The sequence below is a fragment of the Passer domesticus genome, chromosome 5, assembly GCF_036417665.1.
Source record: "Passer domesticus isolate bPasDom1 chromosome 5, bPasDom1.hap1, whole genome shotgun sequence".
Classification (NCBI taxonomy): Eukaryota; Metazoa; Chordata; class Aves; order Passeriformes; family Passeridae; genus Passer; species Passer domesticus.
Window position 1 is genome coordinate 33,102,570 of NC_087478.1, and position 27,289 is coordinate 33,129,858.

The 27,289-nt window shown below is 39.2% G+C and overlaps 1 protein-coding gene across 9 annotated transcripts; it reads right to left on the reverse strand.

Moving 5' to 3' along the window:
* Nucleotides 1-288: 288 nt before the first annotated feature.
* On the reverse strand, nucleotides 289-21,533 carry MDM1 (Mdm1 nuclear protein). Of its 9 annotated transcripts, none has more exons than XM_064419449.1 (15): nucleotides 21,138-21,533; nucleotides 20,080-20,185; nucleotides 18,581-18,675; nucleotides 18,051-18,167; nucleotides 16,198-16,338; nucleotides 14,525-14,658; nucleotides 12,300-12,399; nucleotides 9,185-9,223; nucleotides 8,644-8,819; nucleotides 7,981-8,262; nucleotides 6,424-6,569; nucleotides 6,203-6,303; nucleotides 4,721-4,961; nucleotides 3,803-3,871; nucleotides 289-1,602 (listed from the first exon to the last, which is right to left on the reverse strand). In XM_064419449.1, the coding sequence occupies exons 1-15, from the start codon at nucleotides 21,291-21,293 to the stop codon at nucleotides 1,496-1,498; spliced, it is 2,010 nt and encodes a 669-aa protein (XP_064275519.1). In that variant the 5' UTR covers nucleotides 21,294-21,533; the 3' UTR covers nucleotides 289-1,495. The 9 variants fall into 9 exon arrangements, with proteins under 9 accessions (XP_064275519.1, XP_064275515.1, XP_064275523.1 ...); XM_064419445.1 differs by having other exon boundaries at nucleotides 18,581-18,933; nucleotides 21,138-21,529; XM_064419453.1 differs by lacking the exon at nucleotides 21,138-21,533 and adding an exon at nucleotides 20,946-21,069.
* Nucleotides 21,534-27,289: the final 5,756 nt, after the last annotated feature.

The following is a 27,289-nucleotide window of genomic DNA, read 5'->3' on the forward strand; positions in this document are numbered from 1 at the left end:
ACTCATTCACTCACTCTTTAAATCATGGGACTGACCCTTTGGGCATTGCAGCCTTTCCAGCCTGTGTAGCACCCATCTGCTTCGAGTCACCATTTAAAATACCTGTAGTCAGTTGTGATTTCTAGTGTCAACATATCTAGTGTCAATAAATTAGTCTTTCTGAAGATCATCTCTGAGGTAACATCTTGTCTGTCTTAAGACTACAGATATTTGAGCTGAACAGGTGAAGCAGAGAACTAAACAGGGAAGTGCCAATGTAATAGGCTCTGCCAAATTATCCAGCATAACTTAAATAGAAAAAAGCAAACAACCGTTTTTATTTCCAGTAATATACATACACAATTACATACAAAATCAAAATGCAATCAAGTGTGTACAAATTTCAAATTGTTCTTGTGCAAAATTTCCATACTAAGTAGTATTAAAACCTGAAGCCACACAGGGAGCTAAATTGCTTGCTAGCCACCTATTTCCTCTATTTCATTTTAACTTGTCTGCATCACTTGGATAAAATGAGCTGTCAGCATAAATCACAAACACTTTTCACTGTAACAATCATAATGCTATCAGTCTCCCCAAAACAGGAAACTAAGATAAGAGGTAATTAAAATATAAAAGTCAAGGAAAAAAACCATTCTTTTGAGTTTACTTGAAGATATCACTAGTCCTAAATACCTGAGCTTGAACTGGAGGTGGGGAACACCACTGGTTAAAATGGCTGAATTTGCTTTTTCTAGAGAAGCTGAAATTAACACTAACATGGGTCTTACTCTGCAAAGCAAGCATTCATATCAGTATAGCTGACAAACTACACTACTATAGACTCCAAACCCTGACAGTCATCCCGGCAAAAAACCTGTGGACAATGAATAAACCATCATGCTTTGCTTTTCTTAAACTCCTGTTTGTTCTACACTTAATGACACTCCACGTTAGTGTCATTAAGAAATTGGAATTTTTTGGTAAGAAGTTAAAAGCAGTAAGTAGTAAAAGTAACTCTTTGTTACAGCACTGTGTTATGCTGACAATTCATACAGTAACATAAACATATGTACAACAGCTGCCCTTAAGATAACTTGATAAAATAAAGCAACTGAGATATTTGGTGAACGATGGTATTACCCCTGAATACTGTTCCAGGTCATACTGCACAACTGCAGCAAATACCTTGAAAAGTCACACACAGGTTCCATAAAAAATAATTATCTCAGTGTCAAAAGGTGGCATGGCACTGCAAAAAAAATAAAGCCTCACAAGGCTGTTGTAACATAGCAAATTAAGACCTAACTCTCAGATATAAAGAACATTAATTTTCAACATCAGTTTAAATACTTCATTTTCAACTGGGATGGCAAGTCCTAAAACTAGGGCCATATCAATGGTAAGTGAAAGGATGCTGTGTGAAACCTACAATCACAAATTTTTTAAATGTACACTACAAGCTACACAAAATACATCATTTTACAGAATAGTTTCTATACAACAGCAGGAGAGACTACGCCTTGCTCCAGAAATCCTTTCTCTTCTGAGCTCGTTCCAGTATCTGAGACGCAAGAGAACTAGATGCTGCCGAGCGAGCAGAAATCTGAGACAACCTGTCATCTGTGGGGAAAGCAAGAGGGAAAAAGTCAATAGGAAGATTAAACATACATATTCAAACACAGCTGACATTTTTGGAATATTTTTATGCCCTCTTTCACAATGGATGCTAAAATAATACCACAATACACTTCAATTCAATTACTTGACAACTGACATGCTGGAGAAGAGCCTCACAAGGAAGCCTCTAGTATGTTAGGTAAGTTTAAGAGAGTTATGTGCTCATCTCTTGAGAAACTCCAGAGTGAGACCCCTGTGTTCTCCTCAGAATTGCCCAATTCTCCAAGTCACCTTGATCTTTACTCTCCTGTGTCAGAAGACCTCAGGAATTGCTCCTCTGCCACTGAAATCTATACAGACACATGGTAATGACATATTCTTGAAAGCAATCCACTGCTTCAAGCAGAGCAGACAGCCTTAGAATAATATGACTAAAATATCAGAACCCATGTTGCCAAGAAGAGCCTTTCGGTGCCAAATCCAGCTAGTGTGCCAAAAGCTGCTAAAGGAGCTTCAGTCTTCAGAGGAAAACTGAAGCTTATCACAAAGACAAGAAGAAGCAGGCTTTAGAAATATACTTTTGAAGGGTCTTCCTTTTGAATACAGGGTCCATTTCACACACAGTAAAACCCCTAAAACTGATCAGTCTTGATGTTGCTTGCCTGATAAAAGCACATTATAATTCTTCAACAGCATTATTAAAATGTTGCCACAGGTCTCTCAAGATGCTCTCTATGAAAAATGACCTTCATTATATGCATTCTCCTGCAATGGATTAGGAAGGACTGTATCACCAGCTATCAGACCCTTCACCAACAAAAAAACAAATCCAGGAAAATATTCCTCAACTCAATCCAAACAGCACCCATATTCTGTCCGTGTTTGAATTAACTTTTCAACAGAGTTTCTAAATTCTTAAAATACAGGCAACCTAACAGCCTGTAACAGGATCACACACTATGTGTAACAACTATGTGGGAAAACTGCGAACTGCACTTCTGCAAACTGACATGTCATTGGAATAACTCCCAGGTTTGTACCTGAACAAATATGGGCACACTAAGTATCTGTGAGCTGGCACATTTCACCTGTTTCTGCAAGTTCATACATTAACATTCAGCTCACAGGGAAAAATAAAAAATGCTACAGCATTTAATCTGTGGGCAGCAATCTGTGTGCAGCAAGCTGCAGTGTACTACAAGATTTTGCATGTTGTATGCACTTGCACAGAAGCTTGGCTGAGCCATCTGCACCACCCACATATTTTGCAGCCAACTGCAATGAGTAAAACAGAGAATCAGCCTGAACCTTGGTTGAAACCCAAGGAGCAAAGAAGCGCCAAGGGGTACAAAAATAAGATTTTGGTGGTATAACTATAAATAAACTGCAATCAGATTCAGATATAAACCTGCTCTGCCATACTCTGAGCTGAACCAAACACAGGTGATTGTAACTAGCACAGCACCACACCAGGCTCAACCTCAGACACCACACTAAGAAAAAGTGTATGGCAGATACAGTGCCTTTGGTTGACTCATGCTACTGAAAGAGTTTGTGTCTGCCCACAAAAAGGCCAAGAAGATGCAGCTGTGCGATGGCTGCTCTCATAGATTAACTTTACAACAAACATTTAAAAAAAGCTCAAAACAGCAATCAGAATAGCAGCATGCCATAAGCACCCCTAATAAACTGAGCAGAGGACAGGTAGGAAAATTAAAGTCAGAGGGATCATTTTATATTGCACATCTGGGACTAAAGTCTCAGATGGAAAATCTTTATCCTGAAGTTTGTGGTACCTTTAAAGTTGCAACCGAAGTACTCCAGCTACAATTTGGGCTGTGTTGCAGTTTCCTTTGGCTGCTATCAACACAAAGGCTTAAAAATCTGTGGGCAGGAAACAATTCAAGGTATGGAACTAACAAACCTACGGTAACCATATTGAGAGCCACAATGGTCTGTTAATTTTCAGCCACATTTAATGGTTTATTAGTATTACCCTAAACCTTCATATTCCTACTTCAGATTCCTAGGTTGAACATGTTCAAATTATTTTGACAAAAATATGCTGTAGCTATTCAGGCAAACACCTAAACCAGAATTACTGCATTCAGAAACATCTCACGTTCATGCAAAAGTTAAAATTTATTTAGTTAAATTTTATTTACACACACAATTTACAATAATACTTTGGGACAAGAAATACCTTCATCATTACGGTTTCTTTCCCGAAGGGGCAATTGGAAAGTTCTCACTTTTGGATTGCCAAGATTCCCTAGGACAAAAAGTCAAAAGGCACAGTTTTGAATAATTTTGAAAAAAACCAAGGATAAGATTTAATTTTAGAACATCTAAAAATGTTGTAACATTATTTCCAAAACAAGAGTTTTATAAACAGCCCACCTGAAAATTCCACCAGACTCATTTACCCTAAGATGAGGTAAAACACTCTTGCTCCACTGCATTCTTCTGAAGACACCATGCTTTGGTACAGGCTACAAGTCACTTAATGAACTGCACTGAAGGTGCAGAACTAGAATCCCCAGTACTTTTAAACATTGTTAAAAACTTCTGAAATGCTTCATTACAAATCCCTCTTCAGCCAAGAAAAGGTTTTTCTCAATATCCAATAAACCTAGAGACAGTTTTATAGTTTCCTTATCCTGCAGAAATAATTCTTAACAGCTTACATCTCAGAAATCCACACCTCTTTCAAAAAAATACTACATCATAAGGGTCCCACTTACACACTACAGTTAGCAATTGCAGCTGGAAGAGCATCACACCATCCAGTTGCAGCTTAAATATTAAAATTTAGAGCTGTTCATGCTGAACTAACTTATTCTGATGAGTAGTATTTATTGAAATTAATAAAACAAAATCAGACACCAAACTGATCACTGTAATATAGTGATATCAGTGGAATCTGAAGCTAAGGTGGATGTTGTGCACATTTGCTCAGCAAGACTAACCAACCATATAGTTAAAAAGCTTTTGTTTATAAACAGCACATTCTTTGTAGATACTGTAAAGCAGCAAGCTCAGCATCTCTTTGTCTAAGCACTGCACAGTAATCATTTACATCCTGCATCACTCTAACACAGACTTAATGGACAAAACTCACCATTATGCTGGAATTCTGGATCCTTAAGAGTCCCTTGAATACGATGAGAGGGACTCCAGCAAGGCACAGAGCAGCTTTTTGCTGACTTTGACTGCTCTTGATGGGCTGAAGCAAGAGGAACTTGCTCATCAGCAGCCCTGTTAGGAGGCCACTGGTCCTGCCTAAGTGGCAGAGGATCCACAGTTCCCAGCCCAGCAGGTGCAGAGTTAAAGAGTGAAGTGGCTTCCACTTTCCCATCAGGCTACAAACATAACAGAAAGAAAAAAAAGGATCAAAAAAAGCACAAACCCACAACATCTCATATACCGCCTTCAAGTACAGACCCTCACATATGCAGCAAATGTTGACTTTACACTTTTATACTTCTCATGCAAGTACTAAAAGAAAAAGTATTCCAAGCTTGTGAGTGTAAAGAAAATCTGTTCCTAATAAAAAGTATTTAACATGCACTGCAAGTAATCTAATCAGGTCAAACCAAGAGCTTACTTTCTAAAACTGTGATTTTTCAGATTTTACAACAACATAACCAACTCATGCAATTGTGTCTGCTTCTATGACAGAACTTATTACAGAGGATGTATGCAGTCAAATGGCAGCTCAGTTTGTAGAAAACAGCACAAGAAGAACTTCACAAAAAACTATCAAAATTTTGAGGATAACAATGTTATCCTAAATATTTCTATTTTTCTTTTAGTAACAACCAAAGCTGCAAGAAAATAAAAGCAGCACAAAAGTAAAGGAAAAGTGATGGCACATTAACCTATCTTTTAAATAAGCACCCAACCTCTCCCTCTTGAATTTCTTCCAACTCAAGCATCTGGAGTTCTGCCCTATGACTGTGGTAACCACATATCTTCTGAACAGAGAGACATAGCTCTCCCAGGATTTTCCTGGGAAGCTGTGAGAAAGCTCAGAGAAAGAATTAAAACAATTACTATCTCAATCTCTGCACCTGGCAGACAATCTGTTTGTCAAAGACTTTTACAAGGAGGAGTTGTCCCTTCTTGACCAATAGGTGAGAGAAGATTCCTAGAAGGCAACCAAGTCTTAGATCCACCATTGTTTCTATAAGAACTGTAGATTTCTAATAATAAAGTGCCTTTTCATGCCTTCTGATGACAGAGTCTCTGTATCACCTTTGTCTGCCCCCAATACCCCTTCAGTGATATATGTCAATGGCTACAACAACATTAAGGGGAAATTCTACTGGCAACCTTTTTATTGTTCTCTAAATGGATCCTGTGCATTTAGCCGAAGAGGCCAAAATGAAACACATCTAATTTCACTCCAGTAGTCCCAACTCCTTTGTTTGACACCCAAAAAAATCTATGTATTCAGACATGCCTTTTTTAGTCACAGATACTGACAATTTTAAGACAGCAACTAACAGCTCAAGAAAAAGATTTCTTAAATAAATTATTAATTATTACTTTAAAAGAGCATTCCTAAAATTCATAATGGTAAGTCTGTTTTCTGGCTCACCTGGAAGGACTCTTTTTTCATAGGGTATGTTGCTAAGTGTTGCCTTCTCTGAGGTGAAGATGAAGATTTGAACTTAGGAGCAGATGCTAGAACAGTACCTCCTATTGTATTGGAAAAGATGAAAAATGCCTTATTACATTAAATAACCTAATAAATTAATTCAATTATGTATATTTTCTTTAGTTCTTGAAATTCTGCTTTGCATTTACAAGTGTTTTTACCAACAGCTGGGGTAGTGCGATCATGATGAGTCCTTGGGGTTCCTGCAAGAGCTCTCAGCTTCAGAGTCGGGTGCTTGCTGCCTCTTCTTGAGGATACAGAAGAATTTGACACAGCTGCAGAAGTGTTCAATACCAAGGCATTCTCACTGAAAAAAATGAGTAATGATTAAAGGATTAGCTAAGGAAGGACTCTTTGAACCCAGAAAAACTTTGGACATGGCTGCTGCCTTAGAGGTGGGACTGTGGGTTTGACATTCTTCAGTCAGTGTGGTAGAACTGAAGCCAAATATCCCAGATTTCTGTAATGGCTATAGCCCCAAGGTTATTAAATACACATCATAACACGATGTAAATATATATATATCATACATTATATATGAATATATAATATACACCAGCACTACCACTTCAGTCCTCTGCCTCCAGGTGCATTTCAAAAGGAGGTGGCAGCATATCCACAATGTGGAGAAACCTGATTCTACCAGTACATGATAGACACAGCTAGGCAAAGAATTCCTCATTTCTAGCTCTCAAGAAGGTGTAACATGTAAGAACTAAGCTGCTCTGCATGGCTGAGTCCAGTGCACATCCCAGAACCCCACTGCAAGATGACAGAAAATTGACAATGTCAATCAGAGACATTTATGAACTAGATTATCTCTAGAATTAAACAGAAACTTAGAAAGGTTTCTAGCTGGTGGTTTTGAAAACCTGCATTTAATATCTGTTCGGGTCTAACATCTCAATTTTTTTTGGCTTGAATACACGGTATTACTCCAAATAGAGACAATTACAATTTCTTACCTTTGATTAGTGCTGCAACACCAAAGATAAAATGCAATGAGGAATATAAAATGTGTAGCTGACATGGTTACAAGGATGAAAGCTATTCTGAATTAAATGTCTATGAAATTAAAATATTGTTCTACAAAAAAAGGTATGCAAAACTTGCACAGTAAAAACCCAGAGACTTCTGAAACTAGATACAATTTGAATTTCTGAAATGTCAAATACTATACTATGCACCTACTGAGCTGATCTCCCAATATTTGTATACACCCCTCCACATTTTTCCCACCCATGCTTAGCAACATAATCACTGGTGGTTACTGGATATCAGTTATTTTTTTTCTCCTAAGTCCTTAATCTTTGTCCATGAAATCTTTTAAGAAAAATAGATGCCTTAATATTACCATGTATCCTGTCCTATCAAATCCTACACTGTCAACTTGAAACAAATAGTGAGTTTTAATTTTCACTAAACTTGGCTGCTGTGTAATGAACAGTCTGTTCTAAGAGGCCCATACTGCGTATTTCATAGTTTTGGAGAAAAACATTAGAATCATTCATGAGTCTACAAACTTCTGTCTTTCAAGTTAGAAATCCAGTATTTTTAATGATAGGTCCACTTCCGTCAACCAGCTCAGCATCTTAAACTTTCTCATCCCTTATCATACTGTTCAAAACAGAAGAGTACTGCCACACCAATTTACACTTTCTTAAATACAAAAACTATTTAACCTACAAACGTGTATACAAAAAAAAATTCAGTCTTACCCTTCAGTTTTCTTATCTTCTTTAGCATCCTTAATGTTTTCTACTAATTGTTGGGCCATGATTGCAGCCTGTTCATCTGATTTTTCTTCCTCTTTCTCTTCTGTTGATTGTTGATCTTCCCTTTCTTCAGTACCTTCTTGTTCATCCCAAACTAAACGTCTTTTGACTGGAAGAGTTAAAGCATCTGACATGTCTTTCTTTGTGCTGTCCTGATGAGCCTGCTCTCTGGAGTCAGGCTGCTGCAGCACTTCAGGACTTGCTGCAGCCTCTTTTTCAGAAATACTGGGTAAGAAAGAACAAAGTATTTTGTATTATTGATTTGCACAATATACATGTGTCTATACAGAACACATTCATCCAGTTTTGTGCAAGAAGAACAGCTCAGACATTAAAAACTAGTATGGTTGACACGATGAATGCTTAAATTGTCACTGCAGTTTTATCTGATGCTTAAGCATTTCCCATTTACAAACAAGAATATATGAAGACTCTTTCTGTATTACCATTTCCAAAAATGCAATGCAAATTAGGGCTGTATTTTCAATTTAAACAGCAAATTAGATTGAGTAGCGCTCAAAAAACAAATATTTCCATACAAGCCTACATTCAGCATTTTGCTCAGTTTTAAAGCTGCAGAGTAGCAGGCAGGAATGATGACCTTACCCAGCAAGATCTAGTGCTCTGATGTTGTTGCTGATTCCTTCTTCTGAACTGGAAGTTGAGGACACATCCCAAAGACTGTTATTATCAGACAGGATCTGATTGAAATGGTATCGGGAGAAGTGTGTTCCCTCTACTCGCTGCCTGTAAGCCTTTGCTCTTTCTCGAAGCTCTCTCACCTACACATCAAGGTTTTGTAAGTTCCACAGCTGTTTAAACTTCACTATTAGGCTACTATAAATATTTGCATTAGCTACTGGCAGCTAGAAGAGAAAAGCAAGTTATAATACATAATACAGGGCCAGCCACAGCACAAACATTGCATTGCATGCCACAGTACATGTAAGAAGAGGAAAGCAAATATAATATATTCAGTAAGCATGTTTGAGCCATGAAGCCAAAGCAAAATTGGCAATTATCCATTCCATGAGCACAAAAATTTATGCAGTAACTACGAATAAGCTTAGTGCTGCATTCTAGTTTTTCCATCAGCGCTCAGACACAGTGCTCCAAACACTGAAAGAGGAACTTGGATGCAACCAACCTCCATATACCACATGGAATTTAGGGTGTTTTGAGATGCCTAAAGAGAAGAATACAGAGTTATTTTTACATTTCTTATTTTTCCTCTCAACACCCAAGAGTGACATTGTTATTATCACCTTTGTAACTTTACTTCATTCTAAGTAAGAAGCTAAATATTAAAAACCTGTCAACATAGCTCTATGCTGCCTCCCTGAGATTCAATAAAAATAGCTCTCTAACAAGTACAGGCAGCACTAGCATTCTGTCAGTTTTTTGTGAAGCTTGAGGAAATTAATTTAGATTTCTAAACATGAACACTCAAAAATACATTCCACTCTATCTTATGATAAAATCAAATCAGCAGATCTATGTGTAAGTGTAATACTGAATTTGTATGCTGCAAACACTACAATTGTCTGTAGCCTCATAAATATCGGTGAAAAGTTAAGATTAATAAAAGAACTCTGGGTGCTATTGTACGCAAGACATAGTATCAAAATTATTACTTCTAGACTATCAGAAACTGCAAGAATGAGATACAAAACTGTTCAGGTGTCAGGTTTACTCCAAAACAATAAAAGTGATAACCCCCCTCTTCAAACATTATACACCACCATTTTTACAGTTAAGACAAACTGTAATAACTTGCTGTCTTGTGTCCTCCACCCAAACCCAAATTAAAGTGCAAGGGAGAAAAAGCAAAAGCAAGAAGTTTATGTTTAAATTATTAAAAACAATTTTGTGATATTGTGTAAATTCTGACTCACTAAAAAATGGTCCACAGGAAATAAGTATTTTGTCAAAGGGCAGGAAAATAATACTGACATTTCCTACCACATTTTCATAGCTTTTCTTTTTTATTCTTCCTTCAGGATAGATTTCACATCATTCTTCTTGCAAGGAACAGTTAGTGGGCTAAACTCAGCTAATCCCACTAAAAGTAACTGGATGCAGCAGATGGATATCCAGCTAACATCCCACAATTTGACCCACTAAACTTCCTAAAAATAGCCCATTAAAAAGATATGCCTATAATTTTCAAAGGAGAATTTGAAGTTTGATGTGCAAGTGATTTACCGGATCACTCACTTTAACTAGAAGAACAAAAAATTAATTATGACAGCCAGAACAGAAGGAATGTAAATCCAGAGCAACAGGGTACCACAGGGGGAGGAAGGATACTAAGTCTCCTGTGAATTGTGAAGAAGTACAAAGGACAACCATCTCCTTCAGCAACTCAGCAGGCAGCATTAACTCAGCAGGACACAGGCCCTAGGGAGTCCAACTGCAATTACGAATTGCCCACATTAATTTTTCAAAAGCATAATTAGAAAATACTTTTTCTTCTTCAACTGCTGAAAAGCACCCTTAATAATAAATTGCAGAGAAGCAGCCTACAAGTAATCACTATGGCTAAGGTCACACCAGGATTCCATTATGGCACTTGCCTGTTTGGACTCAGAACTTCACTAAGCCTGCTTTGGACAGAAAGTCACCCACATGCCAAGTAACTTCTTTCTAGTTTCCTGCAAATCCCTTTTCAGCAAGAAAATCTTGACAGTGTGGGAAATCCTTGATTTTTCATACACTCTAATTAAATGCTACATGTAAAGTTGAACATCCATCCTCCACTTGCAGTCTTCTCTTTCTTTTCCTCAACTGTACTGCAGTGACTCCTCCCAGCTGACTGTGCCACAAACACACTATATCCCAAGGCCCACCCTTTAGCTGCCTACTACTCAATTGCTCTCAAAGCTGAGCACTGCTCTTTATTGGTTTGAATGTTTCATGATGCAGTATCAACAAATTAAAGTATTATATGCCAGAAAAATAACATAATATTCTACAGAAACATTCAGAATACCACTTAGGCTGTATGCAATAGTTCATAACATTTTGCAATCTTAGTTACAGTAAATCTAATGCATATATCAATGCATAAAAAAATTAAAATATTGCTTTTCAGTCCTCTAACATCCTCTTGAAGCTGTTTACAAAGAATGGATTGTCTCATGCATGCATACACAAACTCTGATTATGAATCATCTCATACTTTAATATACTTTAAATATTGAGATCTATCTCTCATTATGGATTCTGTATGTATTCTGAAATTCTTTCTTTTTGCTAAAAGGAAAATTACTTGCTAGATTAAATATAGCAAGAAAACACAGAACTGAAAGCTACCAGACTACTCCTGCAGCTCTCAGAGAAACTTATTTTCAAAGAGAACCTATATTCTCAAAGCCCAGCACCCTAGAACCATTTCCTCCAGTTCTACCTTCCACATCACCATGGTCCAAACTGAAGAGGAAATTCACATTTCCAAGTATTTGCCACACAGGTGCCCCACAAAGGCTCCCTTTATCAGCTGGGAGAAGACTTCATCAATTTAATGAAATCAAGAGTTGCAGAGCTAGCTCTAGCTAGTTTTTTAGCACACTATTAATGGTTTTGATTTCCTTGACTAACTCAGGAATCACACTTAATAATGCTAAGAAATGTCTTGAAGCTACTCAGCATTTTCACAGTTCTGTCAAATGACTTCATATACAGTATAACATGGATAGCAGTTCCTGAATAAACTACAAGAAAATACACAGACTGAAACTTGCAAGAAAAATTCTCTATTTTATGTTGTGTATGACAGAATTCAGCGAACTGCTTTGAATGGATTCATGCATGGTAAGCTACTGAACTGAGCCTGATTATAAAGCCAACCTAGGCTGATGTGTATGCTGTCCTTTTTGGTTTTTATTCCCTTGGAATCTCCTATCATTCAGCCCTGTATTTTGAACACTTCTGCTTATTACAACTGGGCTGAACATCAAGAATAACATTACCTGTCACAAGGGACTCTGAATGATCCTGATTGTTTGGGAAACAAAACTTCTCCCTCACATTGGAGGTCACATTAATAAATTTTTTTAGTCTTATAATCTCTTTTTTTTCTCCTATGTATTATACTGACTTGTCAGAATCTAATTGTCTTTGCATACTCACCTTTGGGAGCTTGAGTCATTAGCACTACAATCTCAAAGCTGTATCTTATAAATAACACAATTCAAAGTTTTTGCATCTAAAAATCAAACTACAAAGCATACTCGGGCTTCAGATTTTCTAAGAATACTCACCTGGTTGTGAGCTTTACTCTTAATACGAGACCAAACTCCATCTTTGTAGAAATACTGGGCTGGAGACAAAAATTTTGACCTGTATTCAGTGTTCATCTTCCTAAGAAATCAAGAATGAGGAGAAAAAAAAAGAGTAAAGTTTGATATCCAAAATATTCTTTAAGAGCACTTTTAAAGTTACTCAACAAGCATAAATATACTTGCACCTAAATGAGGTGAGACACAAAAACCACATGCACAAACAACAGCTCAAACCAACACAACCAGGAAAGCTGTGAAGAATACTCATTCCCAGTTGGCGGTCCTTCAAGTACTTACTCCCACTGTTTTTTCCTTGCAACACTTCCACCAGAAGCTTTTGCCCTGACAGCCAGAACATAATACACACATCAACCTCAATTACTTCAACGCAAAGTGTGGGACCTTGATTTAAGTCACTGATGAAGGTACATTTAAGTAAAAATGCATGGGTTTGCATTAATGTGTCTGAGACATTTCCTTCTATGAACTCCATTTAAAGGCATTCTGCACATGGGTGGAGTGAGCTGCTGGAAACATCTGACTGCCAGAACACTGGTCACTATAATTCATCTATGTCCTAGTGGCTTTGATCTTCAAAAGGCCTCAGTACTTGAAAAGATGGGCTCATTTTTCCTTTCTGCCACACACATACAAACACAGCAAAATTAACATCACGTAACCTATAGCAGGCAGTAAGCAGCACTTTGAGTTCTTAAGCACTGAACTGTGGATGTATCAGCTTAAATCTAAAGACTTTTTTGGATTTAATAATGCTGCAGAACATTACCAACTTAATTTTTATATAATCAGCACAGGGTGGAAAAGCCCTATTTTTCAATCCTTCTTCACAAATAGGTCACAAAAGCCTAAGTCAGAGAATAAAATGAACCTTGTAAAAAGAAAAATATAAAGGTCAAAAAACGCTTTATATTCAAAATTTCTCTCAATATGTCCTTTTCTTTAAAACTGACAGAAATCCTTCACTTTTGGTTACAAAACCAATGAATTAACAAAAAAAAATGCAATACTGCTGAGCCTGGATCCCAGTCATTCTGCTGCAAAAGCAGGCCATGCACTGCAACACAACTTGCATACAAGTAACAATCCTGTCTGCATATTGAGAACTTGCACATTTTGACAGCTATTTGCCCAGTGATTTTTTAAGAGAATTTTGTCTTGTGCTACTACACTGAAGGCATAAGAGGCAGAAATTTGCCCTTAGATGAAAAGAGCCCCAGCAAATGATCAAGAATTTTGCACATTACTCATTGCAAAATTGACTACAATCTACTGCAAAGAGTATGAAACCCAAACAGTTAAAAGGTTTTAGCTATACTATATCCACTCACTTTTCCATAAACCAATTTTATTTCATAGAATTTTGGGTGATCGTTTTGTAATCAACTCCCAATATCCAACAGCATTTAGACACGTAAGTCTCCTCTCCCATCTTCAATCTAATGCCTTAACACTGCCACAAAGAATGAAACCAATTGTTGGGGGATACATTAAGCACAAACACAGGAGAGATGGAATAATCTATGCATTTTAAAGCCTACTTCTTGGCTTTTATTGACATATCTCAGATGTGTATGAAATGGAAATACAAGTTCAATTCTTGTAATGTCAGCCATGTGGTAGAAATAAAAAGGTACTTTGACAGCACTCAGTAACATACAATTTCACTTCATTTCCATGCTTGCCAGATTATCTAAACAGGACAGATTTCTTTCTTTTTCCTTATGTGTTTGCTTTTGTTACTCAGGCACACAAGGCTTTACAGACCAGAATAAACAGACATCAAGTACAACCACCACAGTTTTAAGGTGTGGAGTGGGCACAGTAGATGAAAGTACTTTGAAAGGTGACTATGACTTCCAAAGCACCAGTTGAAAGTTTAGCAGCAGCACTGCACTGATTCTATTTTGTTCATGTTGTATTCATTACTACTACTGTTATTGCATCACAAGGTTCAGCTCAACAGGAGTGGTCACAAAGCTCCCACTTTGGTGCCCAGAGAAGAGGATGGAAATTAACATCAGGTTTGGATGTACCCACAAGCAGCTCAATCTCAGCACTGCAAGGAACATTTGCCCCTGCAACTGCAGCATGGTGTGGTTGAAGGATGTCCACAATCCATCATCCTAAACACTGGGCTGCTGTACACCTACTCACTAGTCTAGGTTTTCCTATTTTATACATACCCACGACTTGTATGTAAAGTGAGGGGCTTTGGACTGATATGTTGCTTATTATTTTGTTTAAGATGTTTCTGTTCTGATTTCCCTTGTTTTGTTGCATCTTCTGCTGGTTTTTGAAACGGTTCTTCCCTTTTACTCTAAGGCAAAGATAATTTTAAAAATACCACATTAGCTAACAATCTGAAAACCCTCATATTTCTTTTGACATCAAGCACTTGCAAACAATTAATTTTTGAGTTAGCTGTTTTGAATATTCAATACCAACAAGAATACCACATTCTTTTTTAACATAAAAATAAACTAGCAAAATGCCTAAGTTGAAATTGAGTGCAACATTCTGCTAGCTAGATGATCCATTTTGACCACTTTACAGAATTAATTCAACACGAAACATAGAAATAAAATAATATGATATCTACACATTCTAACCTGAGTTCAAAGGGTAAATTTTAGAATATTTGTTTTATAAATGTTTAGATTGATTTGCTTGGGTTTTACACCAAAGATTTTTTTTTCCTGATTATTTCATTGTTTCAGAAATGCAATGCATGACTTCTGATTATGCTAGAGATCTTCACAGATATTGTTCAAATTCAATTTTAAGAAAAATTTAAAATCCCATCAAAATCCCCCCAAATCTTTTCAATATATTAATCAGAGACAAGATATTGGTATAAACAAGTTTTCAGGCATTTTCACAAAAATTCCCTTTTCATGACTCCTCTTACTTCATTTATTAGCTGTTCTTAAAAAATGACCTGAAATTCCAATATTAAATCCAGAAAAATTCTTCCTGAAAACCTCAGGCTTTTCAAGCTTTTTTCATATCTACTAAGAGGGAAAAGGGGACATAAAATTTCTCCTCCCTAGATGGGATTTAAAGAACTGGGCAGATCTGAGTTTTGAATGATAAAACCTCTAAGGCAACAATCCCCTCAGAAGTACCAATGGCTCACTTTAAGCCAAGGCACTGCATGTTAAATACACCTTCAGCCCAGCACTGGTCCTAATGAACATCTTGTCTCACAATGGCCCCTTCTGTTCTATCAGCAACAGAGATGGGTGGTGAGGAGACTCAGATTAACTGGGAGCATCACACAGCTGGTATGACCCAGGCCAGAAGATTCCTATAAAACCAGAATGACAGCTTTTCTGGAACAGGTCCTAAGGGAGCTGACTCAGAAAGGCAAAAAAAGATGTATGCCCAGTGGAAGCAAAGTCAGGTGACATGGAAAGAATACAGAGATACTGCTTGCCACTGTGGGGAGAAAATTCACTGTCCCTGATTTGTGATGCTCAAAAAGTTCCAGACCTCCCATTTAGCCCTACTGCACAACAATATACAACACTAGTACCAATGAGAGTATAAATCAAAGATTTAGATTGCAGAAACTATCCCAACTACTAAAAATCAAGTGTCAATTGGGAACAACAAAAAAATAAAATCACTTAAAACTCAGAAAGTTAAAACTGGAAAAATGCTCTACAGAGCCCCCAAAAAAGCAGAGCTGTACAGAATTATTTTCAGTCTTTTACAGCAAAACCACTACTGAGTCCAGTGTCACTAGCAAAACTGAGTAATTTCAACCTAAACCCACCCCCATACAGAATAGATCAAAACTGCAGAACTACTACTAAAGCTTTTCTTTCTGAGAAGTATTTACTTGTTAACACACCAGAAATTCTTTTTCTTCTGAACCATCTCTCTCTTGTGGACTCTTAACAGGAGACCCCTTGGAATTTCTCTCATATGCAGCTTCAGAAGTAATGGCAGGAGGTTTAACCGGAGGTATGGATTTCTTTGTGTTGCAAATCAGCTGCGTGGGAGGAAGAAAACAAAACAAAGTGTGATTTGTTTACCTTAAGGCTAAATTTTCAAAAGCTGTTAACTTATTCACACAAATACACTCACATATGAGCAGAGACAGTCATCTGTAAAAATACAGCATGTGTAGACTAATGAACTTCTAGGAGAAATTAAAGAGAAATTTAAATACATTTAAAAGTGACCAAGTCAGACACAGTAAAACCTGTGATCAAATTCTATTCTTACTGAAATTTACTATCAGAGGTATTGTTTATTTTCTTTTTTGTTCACCTTCAGAGCTGTATGTAGGATCACGGTTTTTTAAAGGCATGTCATAAAACTTCCATATGAGTCCTTAGTACATGTCCCGTTCATAAGTAACAGAAAACTGCTCTGAGTTTTAGAGATGGATGCTTAGAGCTTAGGCAAATTAAAATGCACTTCTTTTCAACTAACACAGTATTATAAATCAAGCTAGAAAATTTGCCTCATATGTGATCATGGGGGTCCAAATTTCAAAACCATGCCATATGTGAGAAGCATACATTTTCCATAGATTTACTATGAGAATTTAGGTCTGAAATACAGCCTAACTTGGATAACTTTGATATTTTCACAGAATCTCTTCAAGGGAAAGGGATTGTCAGTATTGAGATATATTCTCAATCATATCAACAGTGAACAATAATCATTTGTTAATATGTATAATTTTTATCATTAACTTTTTCCTAGGTTCTAATTATCCACACATGTATAGTGCCTACAGACTTATTCTCATTGTTTCTTTTTCTTCTGTGAAAACTGTGAAAAAAAGTCTTCTGAAAAAAGCACAATGCTCACAAGCATTAATAATGAAATTATCAAACTGATTGCACACAGAATCAAATGGAATTCTCTTTTACTTTTTCCATAAGGTGACTTTCTGGAAACTGCCTCTTCCTCTATAGTACAATCATGTATTGCAGTGAGTTTTCATTGGATAAGGGGCTGCTGGGAAACATATCCTGCAATAAACCCACCTACTTGGTACTCCAACAGAAAAAGACAGGACAGTGATTATCTTAGCTATCAACATTTATTGCCTCTGAAAGATGTTACTGAATAAAGAGAAGACAAATGCAGAAGTGCCTGCTTTACACTGTAGAATGACAGAAAGACTGAGTCTCGTTAGTATCCCAAATCTCCTAAGATCCCAGTAGCAGTTAATTGAAAACACAAAGCAGTCTCACACTCAGTTACTCTTTGTGGTCTCACCAGAAAAAGCAGCATTTTCAACAAGCCCAAAAGCTCATGAGATGTATTAAAATGTCACACGAATATCTTAAAATCAGAAAATTTCATTTTTAAATATAAGCTGTTCTCGTGAAAGAATAAAACACCAGAGAGACACACTTTAGGGCTTAGTATGTGCACAGAGATGGAGACTGAGAATAAGAAACTGTTGCAACACAGATAAATTAATGCAAACAGAAGAACAGGACCCTGTTAGAAAGAGCAAAATATAAGGCCCAAGGAGAACAAACACTTGGGCCTGACCACAATAAAGAATCACATGGAAACAAATCCAATTATGCTACACTTTTGTACAGTGAGAGAGAAAAAAAAATGTAACATTAGTTTGTCGTTCCTCCACCAAAAGAGCAAAAAAAGGAAATATTTTTGAAAGGAAAACTTTGCTGATACATAAAGTAGTAATTTGCTTTTTGGATTCTATAATGTTACCTGTTCAGCTGCAAGTATTGGTGACTTTTCATGAGGACTCTTCCAAACAAATTGGCTTTGATATTCAGAATTTCTGGGGATATTTACATCTGCTTTCCTCTGAAGGGCTCTGTGAAACTGACAATGAGAAAAAAAATACAATGATTGTTCCCTTTCCTGCAATATTTTGCAACTTAAACATCTTTCTATACACACTTTCAAAACAATGGCTTGGGTTTTGGTTTCAAGAACAAAATGAATGCAAAGTACATTTTCTTACTATAGTCACCTACTGCAAAAATCTATATATTATTGGCTAAATCCTTCTTTAATTGAAATCAGCAGTGATGACCCATTCCAAAGATGCAAAGGAAGAGCAAATTCTATTGAATTAAGAAACATACTATTCTCCCAACAAAGAAGCTCCAAGAGTATCAAAATACAAAACCAAGGAAAGAGAAACAGTACAACAAGAGAGTCTGAGCAGGGGTATGAAATTACTGTTAGTAATTTTTAGACTAGTCAATTTAAAAAAAAGCCTATTCCCTTACCCCATTATGCACTTTTTCTGATTCCTTTTTTGGAGAATAAAATGCTTCATTTTGATTTGGTGGAGCTTCTGAGGGTGATTTCTTCATGTTGTTCTCTGCAAGAGCAAGAGCTACTTCACCACCTGAATCTACCACATGTGACTGAACTTCTGGGGGGAGTCTGGGTCCTTCTGGGGTTTCAAGTTTTTCCTCATTCCCATCCTCATTGTCGTGGTCAGTGTGCAACTCTGCAGCTTCAGTCTCCAGCAGGTCATTCAAATCACAATCTGCTGGCCATTCAAGGGACTTTGAAATCTGTGGATTATGGTAAGGTACCCTTCTCTTGGAAATGAATTTTGGTTCTCTCATGATTCCTGAGAAAAAGCCATATTAGATTTAACAGAAACATTCACTAAAGACATAATATCACTCTATAACAACAATAAACTGAAAGTTTATCACAACTGATTACTAGAAAGCTTGGAGCAGTGATAGACTATGAATTACGGGCATGGCTGTGAAATTCTGTGTTCTTTCCTATCTGCAAATTACTTTCCACTAAACAGACAAGAACACGGTGCTCCAGAACCATGCTGGATTAAACCCTATAAAGCAAAAATGTCCACAGGACAACCCTGTGCAAATTGATTCTGGGAGTTGAACAACAAGAAAACTCAAATGGCCAGTGAAAAGAACGTGGTTAACCCTATTGCCAGTAGTCAGTTCTTAATTACAAGGCCATAATTTAGAACACTTATAAGAATGAATGCATTGTACTCTAATTCCACAGACTGCATAGTGAAGTTGCAGTGAACTGCACCAATTTTTTCTTACTCTGCCTTGCGCCACTACAATAATTACTATTTTTCACTACTCTTTCTCAGAGCATTGCAGTTGTCATCACTCTTCAGCTTACCTCTCTTCCATAGCTCCCTACAGACCTTTCAACCCAACTGCTATTCCTTTTCCTCCTGCTTTCTATTCCCACATTTCCCTGTCATGATAATGTCTACAATCCTTAAATCCTACACGACAGTATCACAAGGTTTTCACTGAGGTGGCTGACCTTCTCTTTCAGTAAGCTGTACCTGTTAGGTTCATAACAATTTTACTCTATCAAACTTTGCCCCAAGTTAAGTCTCCCCTTAAAAATGGAATTTTATTTACTATTTCCATACATCACTAATAAACCAATCCCACCCTCGACACACCCTGTATGAGTTAACACTGCACCTGTGTTTCATGTTTGGGTCTTAGTTTATGCCGCATGTCAGAAACTACTTTTTTTTCCAAGGCTTATATAAATAGCTCTAATTGAAAAGAAAGTTTCAGTGTAGCCATAAAGAATATAGAGTTCAAAATCACACCCTATCTAAATAATAACCAAGACTATAGTTTTAATTAAATTACAAAGTGCACAGACCGTAAACACCACCAGTTCACTGTGGCCATGCACTCATCGCAGTGAAGCTTTCCGGGGCTTGGCTGCAACCGAGGGAGCAGCTTCCAGGGGCACTTACCAAACTGATCCGACCGAAGTCCTGCCCACAAGGATTTCTGCTGTTGGGACGGGCTACAAAACTCGGGGCTTCTCCATCTGAAGTTTCTCTTGTATTCGCTCAGTCCCTACAGCAAACAGAGAGGAGTCTGTCAAGGCACCGGTGCACATCCTGCTTCACTGCTCCCGCCGGTAAGAGATCTCCAAGCGGAGGGAAAACACCAACACGCTGCTGCAGGGTCAGCTAAGCTGGCAGGCTGCTCTGCATCTTCCAAACTCACCCCCGTCGGAGAACAAAAAGTACTGCTCAGAAAACGTGGAAGCATTTCAAGCACCAAAAAATATAAAAATAAATATTTTTTTTAAAATAATAATAATAAAAAATACCCAACATGTATCTTATGTCTTCAAGTGAATGGTTTCAGGAACAGACACAGCCTGGACCCGCTGTCACCCGGCGGAAGGACAGAACTCCTCAATTTACTGGCCGGTGCCGCAGCGCAGGGGCCTTCCCCTCCCCGCTACCCCAGGGCCGGCCGCAGCCCCGCTCCCGCCGCCGCCTGCGCCCGGGGCCGTGCCCGGCCCGCCGGGCCCCGCTCCCTTCGGCTCACCCTGAACCGCACGGGCATGGTGCAGCCGCGGCCGTGTACCGGCACTGCCGGGGCCCCGGGCCCGCCGCCGGCCCGGTCCGCTCCGGCCCGCTCCGGCCAGCTCCGGTCCGCCTCCCCTCGCCCGCGGGGCGCCTGCGCGGCGGCCGCCCAGGGCGGGCGGGGAGGGCCGGGCCGGGCCGGGCCGCTTCCCCACGGGCCCGGCCTTAGGGGCCGGCGCCGCTCGCAGCGATGCTGCCGTGGGTTGTTGCTGCCGTGTTGTCCACGTTAAAAGACTGACCCCGGGGACGGTGCTGTGCGGCCGGCGCTGTGTGTCTGGGGAAGCACAACGGGGAGGCACCCGGTGTTAACGCATCGCAAGGCCTGCGGGATCTTGGGCGCCTGCTTACAAAAAAATCACGTGTGCACGCGTGCAGCTTTATGCTGCTACAAAAATAGCGTTTCGGGAAAAGGAAAAAAGCAAGTTTCTTACCCTTCTGGAGCCTCTGCGATGGCGTGTCAGCTGGCGGTCCGCCTTCGCCGCCTCACCCGACCGCCCCGCCCGGCCAGGAGATCCTAATCCACCTTCTGGTTCAGATCTTCCCTCGGGGGTCGCTTTTCCCACTGCCTTCCCCCTGCTAATCTCCATCCTGACTGGTTTGGACTGTGTCACATTACAAAGAACGGGGAGGGTGGCAAGAACAGAGGCGCAGAGACGGGCGGCCGGGCGGTGTGTTTACCCTCGCTGTTGCCCGGGCTGCCGAGCCTGCCCGTGCCCCGGTCACCAGCGCCTTTCTGGGGACAGAACTGCTCTGCTCCTGAGCGAGGGCCTTGTCCCCGGCCTCTGCAAAGCCCCTCCAGGCCCGGCAGGGATGTCACTGCCAGACCCAGCACAGCCCAGGTCCGCTGGGGCCCTGTGTGACTGGGGAGCGACAATTTGTTACTGTCGGAGTGAGGGAGAGCACCGATCTGTAATGAAACCCTTACGAGCAAAGTAAAATGTTCTTCTGCATGTGAACAGCAGGGGGGGAGCAGAAGAAAGGTGCTGCATTGATCGTGTTTTCAAGTTTCACACATCTTCATGAATTTCATGATCAAGACAACAATTTTGGTATAATTTACTTGCCGATTACACTTGAAACCGCTAGGTTCACCATATAAAGTTGTTGAGTTTGTCATTACAGTGATTTATTTAATAATTTTCAATCAGGTCTAGTTCAGTACGTTTCCTAAAGTAGTGTGCAAACTTGCTACAGAATGTGAAAAGCCAGCTGGCAAAAATACAATGTTCAAAATACATATTCCAGGTTTGCCAGGAATCTTTCCTCTTTGATAAGTATGGAAACCAGGCCAAACATAATTTCCATATGTTTTTAGGGTGGTTTTCAATTACCAAACCACAACAAAATGCTTTTATAAATGGTTTGGGGCTGTCTGAATTTGGAGATGAAATTGATTCTTTAGTGCAGAAACATAGTAGGACATCACAGCATCCTGATATGCAGATTTTTTTATTTCTTCATGTCTCTTTTTAATTTTTTAAGATAAAACACAATAAATTATCCTGAAACAATGGAATTCATATCCCTCTTTATGCACTGATTGAAATTGCATTTTAGAGCTTCTCGTTATAGCTATGGGCTAGGAATAGCTTATGTGGGGGAAGCACTTCAATAAATATGTCAACCATTGAGTTACTGGTGTCTTTACCTCATGTTTTTTACGTTCATTGCTGAACATACAGGTATTCAAGGCAATATGATGTAAGAATGCTAAGATGCTTAGGCCAGTAACAGTATTTCCATTTGAGAGTTGAAAAAATAAATGAATAATGAAAACATGGGTCTATGTGTAGAAAAAGTTGTTCTGCATTCACAGACTCACAGTCTGGAAAAGTAGGGAAGGATTGTTTCCAGTTTTCTGGAATATAAACTTGCAGGGACTGGTGTAAGTGTGTATCCCTCAGTAACTGTCTGTATAATTTATTGGATCCTGCTGTTTAAAGAAAAAAGCATTTAAAGCTTGTGCTACATTACAAGTCTAAGTAGTTTTGAGTTCAAGTCACTTTGCATTTCTGTAACACTTGAGAGGTTGACCATCTTCCTTCTTTATTTCCTATAGAGCAAATTTAAGTGTTTTAATTTGCCTTCCTGATTCTTACTCCACATTGAAATTTTCTTGTTTTTGTTCTTCAAATAAATCAAAAGAGGCAGTTTCTTTTGGTAAACCATGTATAAAAATTCTTTTGATTTTTTTGACGTGTATAATTTAAAATGAGTAATCTGTGACCCATGTTTGCTTTCCCATCAACTTCACCAGATTTTGCTATATGTCCAGACCTAATCATTGACTTTTTTTTTTAACTCTTGACACCCACACTCTTGAGTCTTGACTTCAAGACTTGAGCAACTTTCACTTCAGCCTGTGAACAGCTAATTATTACATCTAACTGAATAGAGACCTTCCCATGACCTGTTTCTCTTGCTGCTTGTAAGCTCAGGTGATGCAAGCAACCTTCCCTTAGGGAGCTGGTAACCTGAAGTCTCTTCCTTTTGTTTTAACACTGGTGATGTGTCTTGCCAAAACTCAGAGCATGATGTATCAGCAGCCCTCCCTGCAGCCAAAGAAGGCCAGACGCAGCTTGCTGTGAAGCCTGACAACTCCACTCCATGTGTCAGCCTAAAGGGAATCAAACAGGAGCAATGAAACGTGTTTTCTACCTCCAGAGTCTGTAGCTTCTGGCACTCACTGAGGAGTAAAGGAGGAGTGCTAGCACAGCTGGCCTGGCTCAGGTCCCATGGTTTTACTCTTAAGAGCAAATGTTTCTTGTGCAAACTTGTCCCAGCTTATTTTACAACCCATTTAGAAACTGCAGTGTTAAAACTACTTTCATTTTAGAACTCATTTCAATCTCTTTTTCAAGTGACAGAGCTGATCCAGCAGTCATTAAAAGGGCAGTATTTTGTTGCTTACAGGGGTCTGGATTTGAAGATATCCTGGCTTGATGTCCCTGAGCTTGGCAAAAGCAATAACTCTTATCATCTTAAAGTAGTCTGTCTCTCTAGTACAATTTCATTCTGAACAGCAAAAAAGCTTATATAGTTCTTTATAGCTGTAAAAGAGGTCATAAACATGAAATATAGATAGACAGATCCAACTCTCAACCTACCATCTACTTATTTGTGCATTGTATGTTCTTAGGGCAAAACACTATCAAAAGTGATGGCTGCCTTTGAGAACTTCATCTTTAACCCCCAGGACCAGACACGTATAGCAGGGCTTTACATAACCAAGGGCTGACAACCTCCATGTCAACACAGGGTGATCTTGGATCTAAAATGTTTTAGATCAGACCATTTTGGAAATCAGCATCCTTAGCCCTTGATTCCTCCCTCTTTAAAGTGAGAATAATGAGATTTCTAACCATAGTTTGATATGTGCTAATCATGGGGGTTGGGTTTTTTGTTTTTAATAAAAGCACAAGGTGGTTTTTAAAAAGTGTAGAATTCCGGTTCAAAAGCAGAACATAGTATTTCAAATGTGTGTAGATGATGCAAGGGCAACCATGGCCAACTTCATTTTTTACATTAGAAGAAAAAAGAAAGAAGGAGAGCATGTGTCATTTTGATCTAATGTTTGCCTGAAGAGCACAGAGAAGCCACAGCTGCTCATCCTTCAGTGAAGGAGCTTGTACCCACTTTGTAAGTATAAACAACAGAGATATCTGTTTCTGTAGGTAGCACAGGGCATTGCTTTGTGATATTTGTGCAGCTCTGTGCACTCAGTCATTACCAGTCTACGTGACTGTTCATGCTGTAAAAATAATCTCCTTTCTGTTTTTAAAAGTGCATAAGATTTGTGCACTGCAGTAGCAAAATTGTGCAATGCTGGCATAAATAATCTGTTCTGACAGCCCCTCAGGGAGTAACTCCTGTACACAGGATGTGTGAGTATTATCCCGGGATGATCTGATGCATTGGTAAGTGCACTGTAACAATGGAAACATGAGATGGGCCACAAGTACAGTACCATGGCTTTGGTGGACAAGCTTAACTGTGTTGGCAAGGTAATGCAGCTCAATTTCAAAAGGGAAGGCAAAGAAGCTAATAGTCACTGTAGACAGAGAATTCTCTATGTTGTATTAAGAAAATGTTTGTAAGAGACTTTAAGTGAAATCTTTGGCATTTTTCATTTCTTACTTTGCTCTGCATGCCATTTTTAACAATAATCTCTTATAGCAGTATTGGTGCTATATGCATACATCAGTAAGAAATCACACTTCCATGATGCTGACTCACAGCCATTTAGAAGGGAAGACTCATTAAATAAATTAGCCACACTGTCCAAAGGAGATTGTTCTTTATGTTTTGGAATCAGGATGTGAGCAGCTATCCCTCTTCCCTGCTGCCCTTGGCAGCATCCTTCAGGAGGTGGACAGAAGTCTATTTCAACTGCCCTGTAGGACAGAATGGCAGTCTTGTTCTCCTGGCCTTTGTCTGCCCTAGACGCACACACATCAGCTAGTGTACACATTTCTTACCTGTATTTAGGTATTGCAAGAAATGTTTGGCTGTGTACCTGGTTCTGACACATGGTTGTGGCTGTTCACAAGGACAAGAGCTTCTGAACATTCTGTATAAACCTTTCATTACCGCAGATCAGCTTTGCAGTTGGACTTGTGTTGGGCAATACACAGGAATATTTTAGGGCACTGAATACTGCATCAAAACCCTGCGGCCTTATGGTGCAAAGTGCTGCAGGCACATGATTTGAATGTGCTTAAAAAGTATTCCAGTTTTGATTGGTTTTGAGTATATTCTATCCATACCACACTAGTTCCCCCCAGACAATATAAAGCCAGTATAAATAACTAGGAACTCTGTACTCTGGATAATTCACCAGAAGTGCCATCATGTGCTCCTGCCTGGTAGGTGATCCAGTGCCACACAAATCAAATGTTAATGATCTTGTCAGCATGTCCTTACTAAAGCTGAAAATTCTTAATTGTCTGAGTTTCACTTCTGTCTGACATACATATGAGCACAAAGAAATCTAATATTTACCACCACAGCTGTTTTCGACCTCCTTCCCCATCTGCAGCCCCCCAGGGACACCATTCTAATAATGCCTTGTGTAAACAGCAGCTGGCAAAAATCCTGAAGTCCCTTCTACATCAGATATGACACATGCTGTGTCACTGTGACACACATATCTTGAGTTTCTTCAAAAAGTTATTTCCTCCAGGTAATGTTCACCAAGGAAACCGAGCAAGCTGAGGTGTTCCTGGAGGGCTTTACTCATCTCTGGCTGGAGACAGCATCATCTTTGTGTTGGCTGCAGGGGACTCAGGTGTGGAGCTACAGGCTGAGGCTGGCCCTACCCCTGGTGGTCCCAGGGAGAGGCCCAGTGGTCTGTGTTGCTCTCTGGGGACTTGTTAATGAGATTTGCCAAATGCAAGATTTGTGCAGCTGATCCTTAGTCCACACATTCCCAGCTAAAGGAGAGCCACCATGTGGGGACGGGCTGAGGCCAGGCAGCAGCACTGTCTCTCAGGTAAAGACTCTGGCAGCAGCTCCCCTGGACAGGGCTGGGTCCCAGCTGCAGCCTCCCCATGGCACCACTTGGGGACCTCTGCCTTGGCTGCCCTGACTCTGCATCATTCCCAAGCCCTGGCAGCCAGACCTCCCGGTGGTGGGATCTTCTCAGAACCTTTATAAAATGGGCACCGTTCTTACAGCTGGCCTGCACAAATAAGATGGTTTCTAGTGTTTTCTTTCAATCTGTGTCAAAATCTAAAGTTTCCAATACCACTTGAAAAGGAAAATGCCACCTAACCAGCAATCTGGTCCTTATCGCAGCAGCTTGGTCTCTGTACCCAAAATTTAAGTTTCAATCAATTTAGTCTTGGATGTCTTTTCACTTCAGATAAAGCAGAGCTTTGTGTACTTAATAGCTTTCAGAAAATATCTGCAATTAAATATGATACTTTGAATTCATTTCAAAATACCTGACTTGGTATGGCACACTTCCAAAGATAATTTCATTAGGGTTTTTCTTTCTGTGACAGTACCTGGGAAGAAAATGCTGAAACTTTCTTCTCCTAATTGGCTTCCACTGAATCAATGGAGCAAACTAAGAGGTACAGTCTGCTGAAGGTATCACTTTTCTTTCCACAGACCATATTTAAATATAGGGCCATTGGCTGATCATCTCTGCTAAGAGTTCTGAAAAGGAGTATGTCTTATAATCTTTTGTTTTCTAGTCAGTGGCTTGGCCATGTGAGTGGTGGTTTGATGTCATTCATGAGAACTATCAGTTGTCAGTTCTGGTCAAATCTGAATAGACTTTGTTGGTTTTTAATCTGGAATGGCATTTGCTGCCAGGTTTTGTGATGAAAGTTGCCATCTGCAGATGTGCTGGGTGTCATCATCATCAGTTGCAATGAGCTGTCAGAATCTAACCCTCAATGACAATATCAGGTGAAGAGGTAAAGTTGTAACTGTTGTATACTGAAAGTTCTGTTGATGTAAGGACCAACATTTCTGATGACCTCAAGAGAAGGAAAAAAATTAGCTTCTTCTGAACAGAACGATGGTGAAAGCATTAACCTAAAGAGGGGTGTCATAGTGAATTAAAACCAACAGC

What these genes read in the sequence shown, in the direction of transcription:
- MDM1 (XM_064419445.1), bottom strand. Translation starts at nt 21,293, where the DNA reads ATGGAGATTAGCAGGGGGAAGGCAGTGGGAAAAGCGACCCCCGAGGGA. An exon ending in ACTTCGGTCGGATCAGTTTG is followed by an intron (nt 18,934 to 20,079) that starts GTAAGTGCCCCT and finishes GCTTTTTCTCAG; the next exon opens with GAATCATGAGAGAACCAAAA. An exon ending in TGAAAAAAGAGTCCTTCCAG is followed by an intron (nt 4,962 to 6,202) that starts GTGAGCCAGAAA and finishes TTATGTTTGTAG; the next exon opens with CCTGATGGGAAAGTGGAAGC.